This window comes from Mirounga leonina, unplaced genomic scaffold, assembly GCF_011800145.1.
Source record: "Mirounga leonina isolate KUSES-001 unplaced genomic scaffold, KU_Mleo_1.0 Mir_448, whole genome shotgun sequence".
Lineage (NCBI taxonomy): Eukaryota > Metazoa > Chordata > Mammalia > Carnivora > Phocidae > Mirounga > Mirounga leonina.
Genome location: NW_023270758.1, coordinates 2,949,980 through 2,968,728, shown reverse-complemented (window position 1 = coordinate 2,968,728; position 18,749 = coordinate 2,949,980). Strand labels below are relative to the sequence as shown.

The following is an 18,749-nucleotide window of genomic DNA, read 5'->3' as shown; positions in this document are numbered from 1 at the left end:
CTCCTCAAATGGACCCAGTAATTCACCGTCCTCAACAACAATAATGGCCTACAAAGCACTTTGATCCTGTGGCTTGCAGCCACAGTGAGGGAAAATTCCCCAAAGTCCAAGTGAGACTTATAGTACTTCTAATCTGACCATGGGCTTCTGAGTTTAGAAAAGCAACACAAACACACAAACTGAACAAAAATGGCCAATGTGATCTGGTGACTTCAGGAAGTTTTGTTTGTTTTGGGCGCTAAGCTGCTGGATAGCTGATTAGCTCTAGAAATGAATACTTTAAGATGGATGAGAAGCACAAAGTGTAGGAAATCAGGTTTAACCTTTAGTGACAATCGTCTGTGGTCAGAAGAGGCTGAGCTCGCCTTTCTCCCATCTTAAATGGAAGCTCCTTATAGAGAATAAACTTCCAAACTTCCCTCATTGTAAGAACTGCCTGGGGTGGGGAGAGAGGCTCTTATTAAAATGCAGATCCATGGGCCCCACTGAATCAGTTTGGGATTTTTCAACAAGCACCCCGGGTGATTCTTAGCTTCAGGCAAGTGTGAGAAATGCTGCCATAGAGACTTTAGTATCAGCCAGAGCTGGTCTAAGTTCTAGTTGTGCCTCTTAATGACTATGTAACCCTGGGCAAGTTGCTTAATCAGACCTCACCCCAATTTCCACACCTGGACAACAGGAATAATCATAGTTCCCAGATCTTGAATGGGGTCAAGCATTTAGAGGGTTTAGTATGGAATTTTGCCAATAGCACATACTCAGTCACTAGGATTTTTATTATAAATCATTTTATTATACACACTATAAACTCATAAGCTATTTGCTCTAAAGTTTTGTTCCTTTTCTTTTAAAATAGGTTAGAAACTCAAAAGTCTACCTAGAACCAAGCAGGTAGTTAATCAATGAAAGTTGGCTGGATGTAAGAAAATAATACAGAATACTGGAGACTTTCATGAACTGGAAAATGTATTTTTCATCTAACAGAAGTAGCTACTTCTCAGCTTCAAATATCTTAATTTTTTTTCAAAAGAGGTTAGAAATCCAGCTTATGTGAGATTTCCCTCATTTTCAAAACACATCTATAGGCCAAATTCAGCCTATGGTAGAGTTGCCAGATAAAATATAGGATGAAGTGAGATATATTTATACATTTAGTATTTCAGTATAATTTTAAAAATTATTCATTGTATATCTAAAATTCCAGTTTAACTAGGTAGCCTGTTTTTTTGTTTTGTTTTTCAAAATCTGGCAACCCTAGCTTATGGGTGAGCATTTTGCAACCTATGTACTAAGAGGACCCAAAGGTTTCTAAGACTTACTAAAATAATTCACACACACACACAAACACACACAGACCATTATTCAGTAGTCTGTTATGGGGTCTGGACTTTGGTATTTTTAAAACATTCCCTGGGTGATTCTGTTCTCCCCGAGTTTAAAATCACTGAGATGCCAAGAATATTCAGCAAATTGAGAGAAAGGAAGCAATAAGAACGTACCTCTAAGTCTGATTCAGATGGTTGGGTTTCTTTACCTTCTATTTCCATCTCCTGCTGTAACATCACACCAATCTGTTCTTCTGGACTCATTGGCCTGCTTCCTGGAAGGGTCGAAGATGTCACCACCTCCTTCTTTATGGGTGATGAGATTGAGATATTGCAGGCCAGCTTGGTCCTGAAAAGTAGGCACAGCTCAGCCCTTGGTTCTCTGCAAAGGTGCTCTGTGTCAGGTCTACTGTCTTCAAGCTGCTGAGTGTTGCTGTGCAGTGGAAGCCCCTCTCCTCTGTGTCATCTACTAGCATGGGTCCTTCAATGACAACCTCTAACCATGGAACACCCATAGGTATGCTAGAACTGGTTTTGCTCAGTTGGTTTAGTTTTATTCAGAGCCTTAAAAAATTGGGTTAAAGGGACTGATGAAAAAAAAAACATTAATTACTTGGAGTATGAGAATGCTCTGAAATCAAGATGCAGAGCATGGTTTTAATGAGACCACAGACTTCTGTAGTTCAGCTTGGTGTCCTGCAATCCCCAACACCCACAAGGACACTTACCTGGTGGGATCCTCTTTGTCTCTAGGGGAGAACTTTCTTTTCTTCTTGTTGGGTTCTGAAGAATAGTTAGCTGCTAGAACAGTGGAGAAGAAATACATCAGAGATGGCCAGTAGCCTTGGGCCAACCTTTGTCCATAGGGACATGTTCTCAGGACAGTCCCAGAGCATACTAAGAGGAGTAGACTTGGCGCAGTGGGATGAGGCAGGAGATGGGCCATCTGGTCCCACATGCACCACTAAACATCTGTGTGACTCTGAAGAAGTAATTTCAACACTCCAGGCCTCAGCTTCCCCCAGTGTGAAATGGGGCTGCACATACCTTCCATTCATTCATACAACTGACAAGTATTAATAACTGCCTACTTGATTCACTCACTAATCCTATATGCCCTATTTTCTAAACATTGGAACTTACTGTTCAATGTTTTCCTTTAAATAGGTGCAAACTTTTAAACTTAGTATATTTATTTTAAAGGAAATACTACCTGATTATTACAAATAGAGAAACCAATATCATTTGCAGTAAATACAAGGTAACTATGAATGAATTCAGTAAATGATATAAAAACTATATTAGTAAACTTTAACTAGATACTGTAACTTGCTTAAGTCTTTAGCCTAAAACAATTAACAACAGAAAAGTGTTAAAGACATAATATTAAATTGACATTTTGACAGAATCAGAGAGAACTGAAGACTCCTAATCTAGATGTATTCTGAATTCATACTTTGAGCTCCTCCTATTCCAAATACAACAAAAACAGACTCTTTAAAAATCAAAAAGACATTACAATATTCAACAAGATGTTTTCTATGTGGACCAAAAATGCACAGAATATGAAGTAAAAGTTATAAACTTGGCTTCTGTGCCAAGAGCAGGGAGTAGTTAGGTATTTGATACCTGGGGGAGTAAGAGAAGCCAGAAACACTCTATAATTGTAGGGGACTGGCGCTAGGCTCACAGCATAAAGCCAGGACTGTCTTACCCATGAAGACACAGCAGATAAAGCACAAGGATCCTCAATTCATAAGGAAGCCAGAGACAACAGAGAAAGACTGATAAGAACGAGGCCGAGCTTCATACAGCTCAGGGACCTCATCTACAAGATCTAAATATCACCTTAGGATGGGAGTTCTAAACCACCAACATAAGGTCTGGTGCTAGTTTGAGGTCCTAAGAGGACAGATGAAGCATAAGAACAAAAAAGTCAGATTAAGAAGGATGTGTCAAAAGGATACAAACTGATTACATTTCTAAGTGAAAACAAGCAAAACTAATCTATGGTGACAAAAATCAGAAAGTGGTTACACTGGAGTGGGATGGTATTGGGTAGGAGAGAGAACTCATTGGCAATGAGAACAAGAGAACTTTCTCTAGTGATGGAAATGCCCCATATCCTGTTTAGGTGGTGGCTATATGTTTAAACAATTGTCAATACTCACTGAACTGAACACCTAAGATCTATGCATCTTATTGTACGTGAATCACACCTCAATAAAAACAATGGCGGGGGGAAGCATGTACCAAGAAGGGAAAAAACTCTCAACGCAAGCCTGCAAACTAAAATCCCAGAACATATGAGAAAAATAAATACTAAGAAAGATAGCTAATAAACTCAACAATCAAGGGATAGATTCACAAAGTGAAAACAGTACAGCATTACAAACATTGCTCCAAAATAAATGTTTAAGATCCTCCCAGGAATATTGAAAGAGCTATGCCTACAAGAGTAAAATGAGAAATTGGCAGAGGTGACACTCATGAGTAGAACCAATTAGAAAATCTGAAAATGTAAAGATATCATCATGAAAATAAAAAAAAACCATTCATTAGACGTGATAAACTCAAGGCCCAACGGAGTTGAAGAGCCAGTTAGTGAATTAGAAGATACATCTGAGGAACTCACCCAGACACAGCACAGAGAGAAAAATGAAAAATATAAAAATAAGTTTGAGACAGAGGGCAGATGAAGAGGCTCCAACACACGTTGTAGTTAAGAATTACTGAAGGATAGCAGATTTAAGTGTACCCAGCAGGATTAAATAAATTAATACATATAAAGTACTGTGGTAAGCAGCTTCCAAGATGCCCCCCAGTGATTCCCCACTTCCTGGTATCATGCTCTTGTGCATGTGGGCTAGACCTAGTGACTCACTTCTAACAAATAGAATACAGCAAAAGCGGTAGGATGTCACTTCCAAAATTAAGTTCCCAAAAGACTCTGGTATCTGTCTTTTTGGCTCTCTTCTCTCTCTTGCTCTCTCCCTTGTTCCCTGTGAGGGAAGCCAGAAGCCATGTTGTGAGCTGCCCCATCGAAAGGCCCATGTGGCAGGAAACTGATGTCTGTGGCCAACAGCCACCAAGGACTTGAGGACCTGAGTGGTCATGGAAGAGGATCCTTCCCTGGGTGCCTGTAGGTGACTGTGGTTCTGGCTGACACCTTGACTGCACCCTTGTGAGAGACCCTGAGCCAGAACCATTCAGGTAAGCCATGCCCAGATTCTTGCCTCATAGAAACCGTGAGACAATAAATACTGGTTGTTTTAAACCGTTAAGTTTTGGGGGTAATTTGTTATGCAGCAATTAATAACACAAGTGTTTGGTGTGTGATAAACATAAGGGATACGGCATATGGTAAATATAATGTTAGCTATTACAATCATTCTTGTTTCATGGATGAGGAAACTGAGACTCTATGAGGTTATCCAAGGTTGGCTGCAGCAAGCAAAGGAGCCAGAACTAGAACCCAGGACTAAAAATCCCACCCAACGCCCCATTCTGAGCTGGTATGGCACATTGCTACAAATACCTAATGGCAGCCCCTGAACCATCTTTTCCCTAGGGACACTGATGGTGACTGGCTGGTAAACCTTCAGCAGGTCCTTCAGCTTCAGGTCCTGGGCCATCAAGGAGTAATTGTTGGCAATGGAGTCGCTGGGGCCACGGTAGTGGTGCTGCTCTTTGAAGGGTGCAGCCAGGGTCCACGATGTGCGTTGCATCAAGGGGGGATAAAAGCTGTGCGACATGACCGTCTACAAGGGAAGAAACACAGAGGAGTATGACATGGGGGAAGACACCTCTGGAGTAGCTTAAGCTCCACTCACATGGACACTCAGGGAGTCCTGCGTGCCTTACGCTGTTTCTACCTTCTACAAACTCAGGAAAATGCTTCTTGGATGGTCACCAGTTGCACTTCTCTGTCCCCTGTGAGCATGATTTCTGACGTCAAGGACAACAGCTGGCTTTCAATAAACGGTATATTTGTGAGTCAGGTAATTTACTTCTATTGTCTTTATTCTTTATGGACATGGCTATAGTGTAGAAATAATGGAAGATGCAGAAGTTCAGAGAGGTTCAACAACACAGCAGGGGAGGGAGAAGGCTGGATCCTAACTCACCTTTGTGCTACTGGATAGCTTTTTTTCCCCCACACAGCTGGAGACTTTTCTGGTAGCAGAAGTGACCAAAGCGCCATTGATCGCACTTGTCAAGTCTTACTGTCTCCCTGCCTCCGGGGAGTACCAGCAGAAGAGCAGTAGCCAGGTGAACATACCTGATAGAGTTCAGATGGTTCCTCTTTAGCAGAAGCAGGCAGAGGGGGCAGCTCTGGCCGTGTCTGGGAGTGGCTCATGTGATGTATTGAGTCACTCTTGGTGATCTGTAAGAAATGGGAACAAAGCCACTCTTTAGGAATTAGGCAAGATTTCCAAACCTCTAGGTTGGCATGGAGTAAAAAGATCCCCAAGAAAGGGGTTAGGTTACAGAGTTCTGCCCACTAAATACCCTTCTCACCCCCAACCATCCATGGCGTAGGTTTCATTTTTTAAATTAGCAGTCTGTCTCTCCTCCAGTGTTTTCTCCTTGGCTACCCCTCTATGAGTAAATTAACATATATTTTTCCCCTGGGGAGACCCCAAGTTACCCTATCCTGGGTCATGATTCAAGGGGCTAACTTTAAAAAATGGACTGTTGCATTTCACCAAATACACAATTCCAAATAGAAATTGGCTTACACAGGGGCATTGTACTATCTGTGTGTTTAACACATGCATGAGCAACTTTCTGCACTTCCTGTGAAAAGAAAAAAAATATCACTTACACGGTGTGGGTATCTAAGTCCACCAATCCATTCAGTGAATGTGCACTTAGGGGTGACCCTCAGGTAGGGGTGAACGTGTGGCTCCAGTGGCCAGTCTCAGTTCCCAAGCACCTCTCCTGAGCAGAGCCAAAAGTGACTGCAGTGTTGAGCAATTCCGTGTGTGTTTCTGTCCTAGGACCCAGCCCCTACGTGCATGATCACTACTTATGTGGGGCTGTGATGGAGAAAGTGCAATGGGTCCCAACATAGAGGAAAACTGCAAGGCTGGACTTACTGAGAGGTGTCTCTACACAGCACTTTAAAGATGGTTTAAGGGATTTTCAAGGACACTTTTGACTGTCCATGATTTTTCACTTTAGGCAATGACTTTGGACTGAACTCTGTAAGACGAGACATTACTGGATTGATTTGATTTACTTGAGTCAGCAAATTATGTCATGCAGGGTAACTGGCAGGGGGTCGCAGATAGGGGGTATATGAAGCAGATGTTAGCCACCCTCATGTCCTAACCAACTGCTCACCGATGACTCAACCTCAGAAAATAGTGACAATAATAACAACAACAACAACACTACCATTATTCTGAATTATTTTGTTCTAGGCACTGTACAGCCTTATGACAGTTTTTTATACCCACATTCAACCTGAAGAAACTAAAGCTCAGAGAATATAGGTAACACATCCTAGCCACACAGAGGTGCTTTTAAATACACATGACTCTGCATCCCAACACATTGGGAATAGCAAGTATCACTAATATGACAAGTTACTTTAGGAAGGTGTTGATCTTAAAATTAAATGAAGACATGCAAACTCATAAACAAAGATGCAAGCCTGAGATCTTTAAAAACATACAACAGGCCCACTGGTCTAATGGCCTAATCCAGTTATTCTCAAAAATTGTGGCACATTAGACTCACCAACAGAACTTCATTAAAAATAGGGTTGGTTGGGCTTCAATTTAAACAAAGACCCACAGACCTTGTTGTTTTTAGCTTAAAGAATTCACTTTGTTGATTTAAATAACTCTTTCTCCTCTTGACCTCAATTTTAAGGATCTAAGAATTGATCAATTATCTCCAAGATGATTTTCGCTACTGAAATTAATATCAGAGGGCACCTGGGTGGCTCAGTCCGTTGAGTATAAGACTCTTGGTTTTGGCTCAGGTCATGATTTCATGGGTGGTAAGATCAAGCCTTGTGTCAGGCTCCATGCTCAGTGGGAAGTCTGCTTGAAGATTCCCTACCTCTGCCCCTCCCCCCACTCATGTGCATGCACATATGTGCATGTTCTCTCTCTCAAATAAAATAAAATCTTAAAAAAAATTAATATCAGATCTGCACCGATCAGTTGAACAAAATGAGAGAACTCTGGCATCAGACTGAAAGGAACCTGGCCATGCAAAGTGGGTATCACACCATCTGAGGTAGATTCTGGCAACAGCACTTTCAGCACTATGAAGATGTTTATGATTTCCTTCAGGACCCCAGATGTATAACACATACTGATTGATAAGTTATGGCTGCCTGTTTTTCGTCTTTGCAAGCAAGAAGGTTTTGTGGTCAGTGGAAATCTTTCCCTTAGCCTAGCTTTTAAATCTGTTTCAAATAAAAATCTTCATTAAAAAAGCAACAAGCAAACACCGCAAATTTTGGACATCTTAAGTAACCAACAAAAGTGGTAACGAGTAGCTAACCCCCAAACTCTGACCTTTTGCAGTCGAGGAGGAAGTTAACATTATTCAGGAGGTGCCTTGGCCTTCATGTTTCTGCTCGTGGTTGGAGTAAACCTGACATCAGCCCTGACACCAATTGGGAAGTTACTCTTCCTACCAAGTAGAACACAGCCCTAAGGGGACATAACTGGCTTTTCTCCAATTTCTGTCTGTACTGTATAATAGGCTGATCCCAGTCCCTGGTTCCAGGAAAGGGCATGTGACACAGGTCTGGTCAGTCAGGGTACTCCATCCTCCTAGACACAGTGATTGTTCAGAGACAGGCTTGTGACCTAAGCTGGGCTGATCAGAGTCTTTCCTGACACTTTCACCAGACCTACCAAGAAAGAGGCACTCTTAACAGTCATCTTTGCCTGATGTGGCAATAAAGCTCTCCTTAAGATAAAGCCAACATAGAAGGAAGCATAACTCCCAGAAGGCGAAAAAGATGGACTCCCAATGACATCAGCTGGACTCCTGGTTCCAATTTGGACTTCTCAGTTACTTAAGCCCAGAGATTCCTTTTTGGGTTTGAGCCAGATTGAATTATATTTATGCTCCTCCATAGTGAGAGATGGTCATCCAAGGGGCAGACACTGAGGCAGCTGAATCATCATACAAAGAGATAAGCCATTCTTGGGAAAATAAAGAAAGGAAAACAACATTTTGCAAGAAAGCCAACGTTAAGAATTTTATGGAATATAATAGAGCAGAACCTCTGAAGAACAAATTAAATTTGAGCTAGTTTATAGGCACAGACTAAGACTTATACACACAGAACCATAAATATGCTGAGAGCAAAAAACATCTCAGTGCATGGGACAGGAAAACGTGGGATACACACAGGATCAGCAGATCTAGAAATCAATTCCGGAACAGAACAAAGATACTTTTCTTGATTGACCATACCCACCTAAGAATTCTCTGTGGCATCTTCAAGGGGAAAGAGACAGTGATTTTTGTAAGAACTACCCAGTATACAAAATGGTTTGTTAAAAATGTTAATGTTTAAGTGTTTTCTCCGGTAAACTGCAGGGAGTTTTCATTTCATTTCAGTGGATTCAGCCATTATCAACAAATCCACTTTAATTTCATAAAGTTTCAATTTAAAATGCTCCTTTGGGCACTTTAATGTATAGCAACCTAGTGGATCTTGGCTTTTAAAACCAAGATTCTGACACCTAGATCGGGCAGAACTATTACTTTCAGAGGGCTGATTTCTGACTACATATGTTGTTTGCACATTCTTCTTAGAGGCCATTCCCAAATGCTCACCTGAGGACCTGCTGTAACAGGATTACTCAATTCTTAGTTAAAAATACAGATTTGGGGACCCCACTCCAACCCTTCTGGATCAGAACCTTTGGAAGTGAGGCTAAGTCTCTGTTTTCAAGAGGCTGTCTAGGATATTCTGATGTACACCCAGTGTTGAGAATTGTTGGATGGAACAGAACATCTAATGGCCTTGGAAGGTAAGGGAAAGGAACAACAGGTGTCTACTCCTAAAATTTTCACAGCAAAACCTGAGGATGTTCAAAAGCCTAATTCAGCAAAAAGCATATTTCAAAGGACACACATAAAAAGGTGGTAAACACACTTGCTCAGTCAAGGGGATCTGAAATGGCAGTCTATCATTGAAGCGTCCTTCCCCCACCCCCCAATTCCCTACATGTTGAAAATACAGGTTAAAAAAAAAAAAGAAAGAAATACACCTTAAAATTCACACCTACCTTCTGAGATGAGCAACCCATGTCACTCATGTTGTCCATTCTAATTGACCTATTACAAAATGAATAAAGAGCTCTCAGTTTCTCCGGGGACGATCCTCTCCTACTAGTGGCTCTGAAATTCACACTTCCTTAGAGCATAATGGGGATGACACAGAAGATGGAACTTCCTAAATGTTCTGAAAACTCTGTTCACAGGGCTGCTTCTCTGAGGTCATAGACTTCGGCCCCCGGGGAGTTCCCTGGTAGAAGAAGAAAGAAAGGGAAGCTAGAGAATAAAGGGACAGCATTGGGGTTCTGCTGGGCTTTTCTGCTGTTTTTCCAGCACCTCCTGGTCTGGCCAGTCTTCCCTTCCACTGAGCAGCTCCAAGAGAGGAAAAACTGAAGCATAGTTACATATTAATACAGAGAAGAGGGAGGAAACACCCCGCTAAACAATACCCTGGCAGCCTGAGCTCTTCTCTCTCCTCTTCTCTGGGCTGTTTTAACATTGTAGGTGCTTGCTTGCACCCAGGCCCTGGGGCCCGTAACCAGGATTCAGCGTCTGTTGCTAAGGAAGGAGGGGCCTCAGCTGTGCCCAGATACAAGACTGGGCTTGACTCAGCTGGTGTCTTCCTTTGCTGGAGGCCTGGCTGGGCAGCAGAAATCGTTGATGACAGAAGGGGAGATGGGAGGGTGTTAGCAATGATCCGGGAATGTGGAGGTGAGTGGCAATGAAAGACTGTGCCTTTGGTGAAGTCTAAATGCAAATAGCATGGTGGTTAAAGTCTTGGGGTGGACACAGCTGGGTTCAGATCCCGCCCTTCCCATTAATTAGCTAAGTGGCTCGAGCAAGTTGCTTAATCTCTCTAAGTGTCCTTTTTAAATGTAAAATGGCAACAATGTGAGTACCCACCTCATAGGGTAGGTTTAAAGGTTTAATGAGATAATGTCTGTAAAGCAATTTGCACACCACGGGGGGGGGGGGGGGCGGACGACCAACTCGTCCCAGTTTGCCTGGGATTGTCTGGGTTTTAACAGTTTAAGTCCTGCATCCTGGGAACCCCCTCAGTCCTAGGCAAAGTGGGATGGCTTGGTGACCCGATACAAGAGGCACTCTATAGATGTTGTAGCTAATGTAATCCTTATTATAAATGCAGAAACACACACACACTCACACACATTTGTACTTACTGGTTACAATATTAGCTGCTGCCCAATTATTCAAAGCACGTGTTACTTGGTCGCCTTCAAAGTTCTCTCAAAACCAAGCTAGACTTACTGAGCTCTTTTGGGGTGCCATGCTTGCATATCTGTTATTTTATTCAATTTCCCCCCCAAACTCCATGTTGTTCCCATTTTGTGGATGAGAAAATAAAAACCGAGCAAGATACATAACTTTCTCAAGTTGAGGCGACTCCTAAGAAACACGGGTCCAAGTCGAAGCCCGTCCTCATGACCCGAGTCCAGTGCTCTTTCCACAAAGGACCTGCCCTGAACACAAACATTTCTGAGATCCTACCATGAGCACTGCATGGCACCAAGTACTTCCCTTGCTCCTTTTTCTTACTTCTTCCTCAAAGTTGGGCACTCCATACTTTCAAAATAACCTTGTGGTTGCTCATCTCTTATATTTGTACTATCATCAGGCATATAGGTAGGGGCTGCTTTTAGGCAAACAGGCTTGAGCAATGGAATGTAGGCAGGGCCCACAGCGACCCCCTGGCTGAATACAGACAGGCCCATCAGATGACCCACCTCAAAATATCCATAGGCCCTAACTAACCAATGGGCTACTTACAACCAGGCACTGTTACCAAAAAGGGGAGAATTCTGTATGTTCCCACACCTCCCTACCTTTGCCTTTAAAAACAGCCCCCACCCGCTGCTTCTGCTGCACTCCCACCCATCCCTCCCTTGTGGTCTATTCAATAAACTTCTGTCTCCTTTGTTCTGCCTCAGGGAAATCCTTTCAACTCCTGTGCCACCAGCTTCCACCTGATCGTCACCCCACATTTGGGAGCTCCTATCCAATCAGACATATACCACATTTAGACACCATACTATATACAGTTTCAAATAGTATCTGGAATAAATGAATTAGTGACAGGGTTTGAAACTTGGGTTTAGACAGAAATGGGGTTATTACCAGGCCTCCTATAATGCGGCATGAAACCCAATGTCCCACAAAAACCAGCAGCTGTAACTCAACAAAGTGAGTAAGTAGAAAGAGACTGGTAGGATGCTAATGAGGCTCATGACCCCATGGGTGAGTAGGAGACATGTCTCCATCTGAAAGTTAGTGTACTTTAAGTCTACCTGTGTTCAAAAAATATCAAAACAATGATTATGGCTTTCACGTATTGAGCTATATGGTACTGTGCTAAGCACTTAATGAGCATCATTTCTAAATCTACTAAACAACCCAGAAAATAAATACAATTATTATCTCAAGTTTTATAACTGAAGAAACTGAGACACAGAGAGGTTAAGTAACCTGCCATAGTCACTCAGCTAGGTTGGTAGCAAAGTTGGGATTTGAGCCTGACTATGGAATCTGCTCCCCAGCTTTAACCAAAAACCTACATATGGTCTGAAGAAAGATAGAAAATAAATAAAATATCTACTAAGGAGAATGAAAATGCCATGCCCTCCCCCCCCCAGCCCCAATCCAACCCCTGGCCACTTCATCTGCACCAGAATTGTCTGACTTAACTTTCTGTTTGATAATTCCCAAGATGGATGCAGGCTTCAAGTCCCTCAATCCCTCAATTCCAAGTACACAGGGTTGCCAGATAAAACACAGGATGCCCAGTAAAATTAGAATTTCAGGTAAACAACAAATAATTTTTTAGTGTGAGTATTGAATATTTGGGACATACTTACATTAAAAAAGTTATCTTCACTTTAACTGGGTGTCCTGGATTTTAATTTGCTAAGTCTGGCAATCTGGGGAGAAGAGGTCAGCTAGAATCTGGGTGTTCTCCCTCTCTGTGATATTAACAGCTTAGAGTCTCAATGTGTTGCTGGGAAATTTTCACACATTTCTTATTCAGAGCCCAGTGCTGCTGGTAGGTCTTTCCTAAGACCTGAAATGGTTGCTTAGCCAGAGTAAGTAACCTTTGAAAAGCACAGAAGAGGCTGCACATAGCTTTATTTTATTGAGCCATCAATGATCGTCATGAGCCGAGTCCTGATGATATGGAGAAAGCTAAGATCCCAGCCATCAGGGAACCCATAATATGGTGGAAAAGGCAGCCAACACACAAGAAAAAAGCAAAACCTGGCTGTCCCTGCAATGATGGGGGGGGGGGGTGGGGGGGTGTAGTAGAGAATTCACAAAGGCACCCCTAGATGGCACCCCTGAACAAAAATTCTGGGGAAGGCCCCAATTCAGCTTTCCAAAGCAATGCCTACCAGGGAATGACAGTTGTAGTGTTTTGTTCTAAAGGGAAAAAAAAACCCACAACATTTTAGGTGGGGCACCCATCATACTGCAGCAGAATAAAATGCATGAATCCACACAGGGCTGCCTGAAACTTAAGAATTTAGGGGCATTTATCTGTCCATGTCCTATCTCCACCATTAGCTCCCCTTTTTTGTTGGCTCTTGTGGAATTGGACAGGATCCCTTAGCTTCTTTTTATTATTATTGTCCCCAAGCTTATTTCTTTATCCACCAGCCTGTTTAATTCTAGAGGTATTAGTGGGTAGAAGACTGCACCATCGAATCTTTTTGAGTCCCTCCTATACTCCAGATAGGTACTAACTTTTTTTTTTTTAAAGATTTTATTTATTTATTTGAGAGAGAGAGACACAGCGAGAGAGGGAACACAAGCAAGGGGAGTGGGAGAGGGAGAAGCAGGCCTCCCGCGGAGCAGGGAGCCCGATGCGAGGTTCGATCCCAGGACCCTGGGATCATGACCTGAGCTGAAGGCAGACACTTAACGACTGAGCCACCCAGGCGCCCTAGATACTAACTTCTTTACAGCTATATTTGCATCGGTCCTCACTAAAACCCCGTGACTGTTTCCCAGGCTGCTATGGACGTAGGTCACAGAGGAAAGGTAGGTCCATCGAGGTCCTTGGATGGAAAATACCTGAGAACTATGCAGTAGCAGGCCAATGCTCAGGCCTGTCATTTTACAGATGAAACCCAGGCCCGGAGCGTTAACTCACCCGAGGTCACAGTAAAAGTCAGCCCTGAGATCAGGGCCCAGGACTGTTGGGACCCCGGGACGCCCCCGCCCCCAGGCCATCGTCTTTACCAGTAGCTCTATGACAGTATATATATATATATTATATATAAGATTTATTTATTTGAGAGAGAGAGAGAGAGCGTGCGCGGGGAGGGGGAAAGGGAGAGGAAGAAGCAGACCCTCCCCCCCAGACCCTCCCCCCCCCCCCAAGCAGGGAGCCAGAGGCGGGGCTTGATCCCAGAACCCTGGGATCACTACCAGAGCCAAAGGCAGCTGCTTAACCAACTGCGCTACCCAGGCACCCCTATGGTTCTTAACAGGGACAGTGGTTCTTAACAGGAAGATTGTGCCCCCTCACAGGACATTTGGCAGTGTTTGGGGACATTTTTGGTTGTCACAACTGGGAGGAAGGGGATGACTACTGGCATCTAGTGGGTCGAAGTCAGGGACGCTGCTAAACATTCTACAAAACACAGGGCCATCCCCTCAAAACAAAATTTTCCCGCCCAAAATGTCAATAGCGCTGCCACTGAGAAACCCTACTCTATGGGCCGGATTTGGGGCCAGGGAACATGTGTCCGGCTCTGACATGGAACTGAGGGGCTTGGGTTTAGACTTTTTCAATTATAAAAAATGGAGAAAATAACCTCACCCATATTTAAGAGTCTCGCTGGCTCATGATATCTGCGCGAGAAGTAATGGCTAAAACCTGCCGGTCAAGGCCGTACCTCATCCTTGGGTGTCCTGGGCTCCAGGAACGCTTCCAAAAGAGGTGGTTCAGGTGTAGGTATTTAGGCAGGGGAAGCCCTAAGGCGCTGCGCAATCCCATGCTCAGAGGCCAGTCCACCTGTCTCGGCGGTGGCCCGGGCACTCTCACTTCAAGCCAAGGGTATAGGACGGGCCTCAGTTTCCTCATCTGTAAACTATTCAGGGCCTGTCAGGGTGGCTCCAAAATGCCGGGGCGGGGCGGGGGGCGGGTAGAGAGCGCGCTTCACGGAGCGCGCGGCCAGAGGCCTCCGTGCGCCCTCGCGGGCTCCCTCCAGCCGCGGGCGGGGAGAGCCGAACCCAGCCCCGCTGTCGGAGACGCGAGCAGGCGAGGGGCGGAGGAAGGGGCGGGGCGAAGGAAGGGGGGAGGCGGGGGCGGGGGAAGGGGGCAGCCTGGGCGGGGCAGGAAACAGGGTCCGGCTCCCGCCCCTGCCCACGAGAGTTCTTCCCTTCTCCTCTTCCTCCTCCCCCCGCCTCCCTCTTCTCCGCCTGTCGACCCTGGTCAGCGCGGCAGCCAGGACCGGTGAGAGCTCGCAGCTTGGATGCTTGGGTACAGCATGCCCGGGCTGGCTAGACCCCCTCACGGGGAGGGGCAAATGGAGGGGCGCTGGGCGTGGGTTGAGCAAGCAATGGGTGTCTTGCGCTGTGGCCCTCTGTCCGCAGTTTAGTATAAAGGGAAGTCTTAACCCTTCGAGCTCCCAAGACGGGCTGGGAGCGCACGCACGCACGCGCTCACACACCCTCACACACCCTCACACCCACCACTAGATTTGGTAAAAGGGTTACCAGCCCCATCCCACCCCCGAGACCCTGACCCTTCTTGGAAAACCTGGCGGGGGAGTCTCCAAACCCTCTCCCCAGGATTAATGAAAATGGGTACCCTCCTTCCCACAGGTCTCTCTTCTATGTATACCGAGGGAACCCCTTTCACTGCAGAGTGGGGCGCTCCAAGTAACAAAGGTGGACTCTTCTCCCCAAATTAATGACTCCAATCCCGCGTGAACGCCCCTTTCTCAACCTCCGTGCGCTCCCGTGCGCGGAACCCCCTCCCCACCTGCCTCCCTTCCTCTTCCCCTCTGCCCATGGATCCCTAGAAGCTGAGCGTCTGGAGGCTCCCCCTCGCGTTTTCGAAGGCCGAGAGACTGGAAGCAGATGGGGAGGGGGCGGCCTGGGTAGGCCCGAGCCGCCCAGCATTCCTTTCCCCCAACAAGTGTTGCGCCCCCTCTCCCTTCCAGCAGGAACGCTCGGGGTGGCGGTTAGCCCCAGGAGCGGCGGGTTGGCCAGTGATCTCGGGGGTCAGCCTGGAGGGAGCGGAGAAGGCGGGGATCTTGCGGGCCGCGCGGGGTTTAAGGGATTGCCGCCTCCCCTCCAGAGACTTCTCAGTTCCTGGGGAGACCCCTCTGTAGAGCGAGTGACTAGGGGGTCTGGGGATTGGTAGGCAGGTGGATGTATTTGACGGCTGTGGCCCATGGCATTCTACCCAGGTTCGTTCCCATCAGACCCTCCAAACCGGTCTGGGTGGCCTTTGGGTTCCCTAGGCCTCTGGAGACCTGTAAGGGGAGCTGGGCTTGTATCTGCCTGCTGCAGAGATGAGATTAGGGGAGCTACATCCTGGGAACATCCCAAATCCAAGATCTGTGCCAGCTGCAGCTTCAAAGACAGAATATGGCTGTGGAGGGGTTAGTTCTTTCCTGTCCAAAGGGTTCCTGTTTGACAAAGGGGGTTGTAGCAGAGGCTCTCTAGCTGGGGTGATGAAAATGTACTTTAATCTGCATTCTAGACCCTATAGGTGTTAGTAAAGTAACTCCTCCCCCTTAACTCACATAATTACCATGCGGTATAGTCAACATGGTAAACAGATGTCAGCATCACTCAGTTAATTTTGGCCACTGACAGGATCTCTGAGGCTTTTTTACTATCAGTAGTCAGGAGGTCATTTCTAAGGGAGAAATTGTGTCCAACCCTACAGTTAGTTGTACTGGGAAATATAAAACAAGAACGATATATTTGTTTATATGAAAATCCAACAGGGGTTAAAAAATATTGAACAAATTGGTTTTTGACATGAACTTAGGACAGTCCTGGAAATTAAAGGCTGTTGAGTCACAGAGTATAACTGTGGCTTAGTCCGCCCTTGAGACACCTCATGCATTAAGTGGAGACTTACAAGTAAATAGAGAATGATTTATGTGGTTGGAAGCCAACCTGTTTAGTGTGGGGTAGTAAATAAAGAAATTGGCCACCATCACTGTTTAAGAAAGGTTTTCCGGGGGGAAAAAAGGCAATGGGACTTGAAATGGTGTATTCAGCTTTCTACTATATTCTTTGCAGCAGTTTGTCAGGCTAAAAAAATTAACGTAATTCCCCAGAGATAATACCATTAACATTTTGGTATTAAATGATCTATATATATCCTTCTAGGTCTTTTACTATGGAATATAAACATAAAATACATATATTTATGTAACCATATGGGATATCTTATAATTTTTTTCACTTATCATGGATATGTTCATGTCACTAGATGTCCACATTATCATTTTAATGACTATGTGATACTCCATTTTATGAATTTATCATTATTTAACCAATTTCCTACTAATAGACTGTTAGCTTCTTTCCAGTGTTTTGCTGTTTATTATATACTATACATAGAATTGCACATCCTTTTTGTATGTTTTGATATACCTATTTGATTATTTCCTTCAGATTCCTGGAAAATAAGTTGTTGGATAAAGTCGTGTGCACTTAGAAATTCTGATAGATATTGCCAAGCCACCCTCCATCTAATGTGTAAGGATAGTAGAAGCTTTTGTTGAACTAGCTGGGTGAATACTACTAATGGTTCAAGGTACTTTTTGTTTCCCCAGTGACAGCAAGAGACTGGGTGACATGAGATTCGACTGCGCCCTGCCCTGGACAGCTTAATGGTAGAAGCATTAATCCCTAAAGAGACCGGAGTGGGTTTCAGGATGACAAAAGAGGAGCCCCCGAGTACCTCAAAGGACTTGCAGGAGCTGCAGAAGAAGCTGTCTTTGCTGGTAGAATCCATCCAGAATAACTCAAAGGTCAGTTTCCAATCAGGCTGTGTAATGGAAAATCCCAAAATAACAGCAGCTTAAACACCATAGAAGGTTATTTCTCTCTGAAGTAGAAATTTGGAGGTAGGTCAGGAATCTTTGTAATTCACCACCCTGCCATGGTGTCTAAATTGTGATCTTCAAACTCATTGTCCAAGATGGCTGCTAAAGCATCAGCCATTGTATTCACATTCCAGGCAGTAAGGATGGAGGAGGAAAAGGGAGAAAGACTTACAAGCCACCTCTAATTTAAGGTGACTTCCTGGAAGTCACACACACAGCACTTCCAGTTACATCTCGTAGACCAGAATTTAGTTGCACGTCTACCCTCGGGGTAAATGTAGTTCTTTAGCTGGATATAGAGGGTGGGTCTCAGTCTGTGCCACAGATACCATACTTTTTTTATTTTGTTTTGTTGTGAATTTTGCCCTGTTACCTGAGACTGAAGGGCTAAAGCCAACTTTAAAATTTGAGTCCAGTTTTCCACTAGAAACTCAGCGTCCAATAGAAGTATGATGTGAACCACATATGTAATTTAAAATTTTCTAGTAGCCACATTTGAAATGTAAAAAGTGGGTAAAATTAATTTTAATTTATTTAGCCAAATATATCTAAATATCATTTCAATATGTAATCATAAAGAGTTATTAATGAAAAAAGTTACTGAGATGTTCTGTATTCTTTTTTGTAATAAGTCTTCAAAATCCAGTGAATATTTTACACTTAACGGCACATTTCCATTTGAATTAGCCACTTTTCAGGTGTTTAGTAGCCATTCTGGGGCAATGGGGCCTGAGATAGCATATTCTACTTTCTCGAATTTTTTCTTTCTTGCTTCTATATGTCATTAAGCATTTTGTCAGTGAAAAAAATAACAGCTCTCAGAGATAATATTAACATTTTGTTGTATTTCCCTCTAGATGTTTTTTTCCTATACAAAATACCCACAAAATACATATGTGCATGTAAGAAAACGAACTGGTTTGTGATCTATTTTTTGTATTGGACAGCATGGTTCCCCTCGGGTCTATTTGAAGAGACAGGACATTGCAGTATAGAGCAATATACTCTATAGAGATCTTTCCTGGACTTGTCCCAAAATGCCTCTGGCCCTCTTTGTGGAGTTAGCAAG

General features: G+C 44.1%; 2 protein-coding genes across 4 annotated transcripts in view; one reads left to right on the top strand and one right to left on the bottom strand.

Moving 5' to 3' along the window:
• The window catches only part of DNAH3 (dynein axonemal heavy chain 3), a 167,115-nt gene extending 156,683 nt beyond the window's left edge, over positions 1-10,432 (bottom strand). The window contains exons 1-5 of the mRNA XM_034988127.1: positions 9,599-10,432; positions 5,608-5,712; positions 4,858-5,086; positions 2,054-2,123; positions 1,500-1,674 (exon numbers count right to left, since the gene is read on the bottom strand). Coding sequence (XP_034844018.1) covers positions 1,500-1,674; positions 2,054-2,123; positions 4,858-5,086; positions 5,608-5,712; positions 9,599-9,637 — 618 coding nt within the window. The 5' untranslated portion in view covers positions 9,638-10,432. The remainder of the gene's footprint in view (positions 1-1,499; positions 1,675-2,053; positions 2,124-4,857; positions 5,087-5,607; positions 5,713-9,598) is intronic.
• A 4,526-nt stretch (positions 10,433-14,958) lies between these two features.
• The window catches only part of TMEM159 (transmembrane protein 159), a 28,648-nt gene continuing 24,857 nt past the window's right edge, over positions 14,959-18,749 (top strand). For 2 of the 3 annotated variants that reach the window (XM_034988095.1, XM_034988093.1), the window contains exons 1-2: positions 14,959-15,060; positions 17,408-17,605. In XM_034988095.1, coding sequence (XP_034843986.1) covers positions 17,465-17,605 — 141 coding nt within the window. In that variant the 5' untranslated portion in view covers positions 14,959-15,060; positions 17,408-17,464. Of the gene's footprint in view, positions 15,088-17,407; positions 17,606-18,749 lie in introns of all 3 variants that reach the window. The other variant, XM_034988094.1, reaches the window with a different exon arrangement.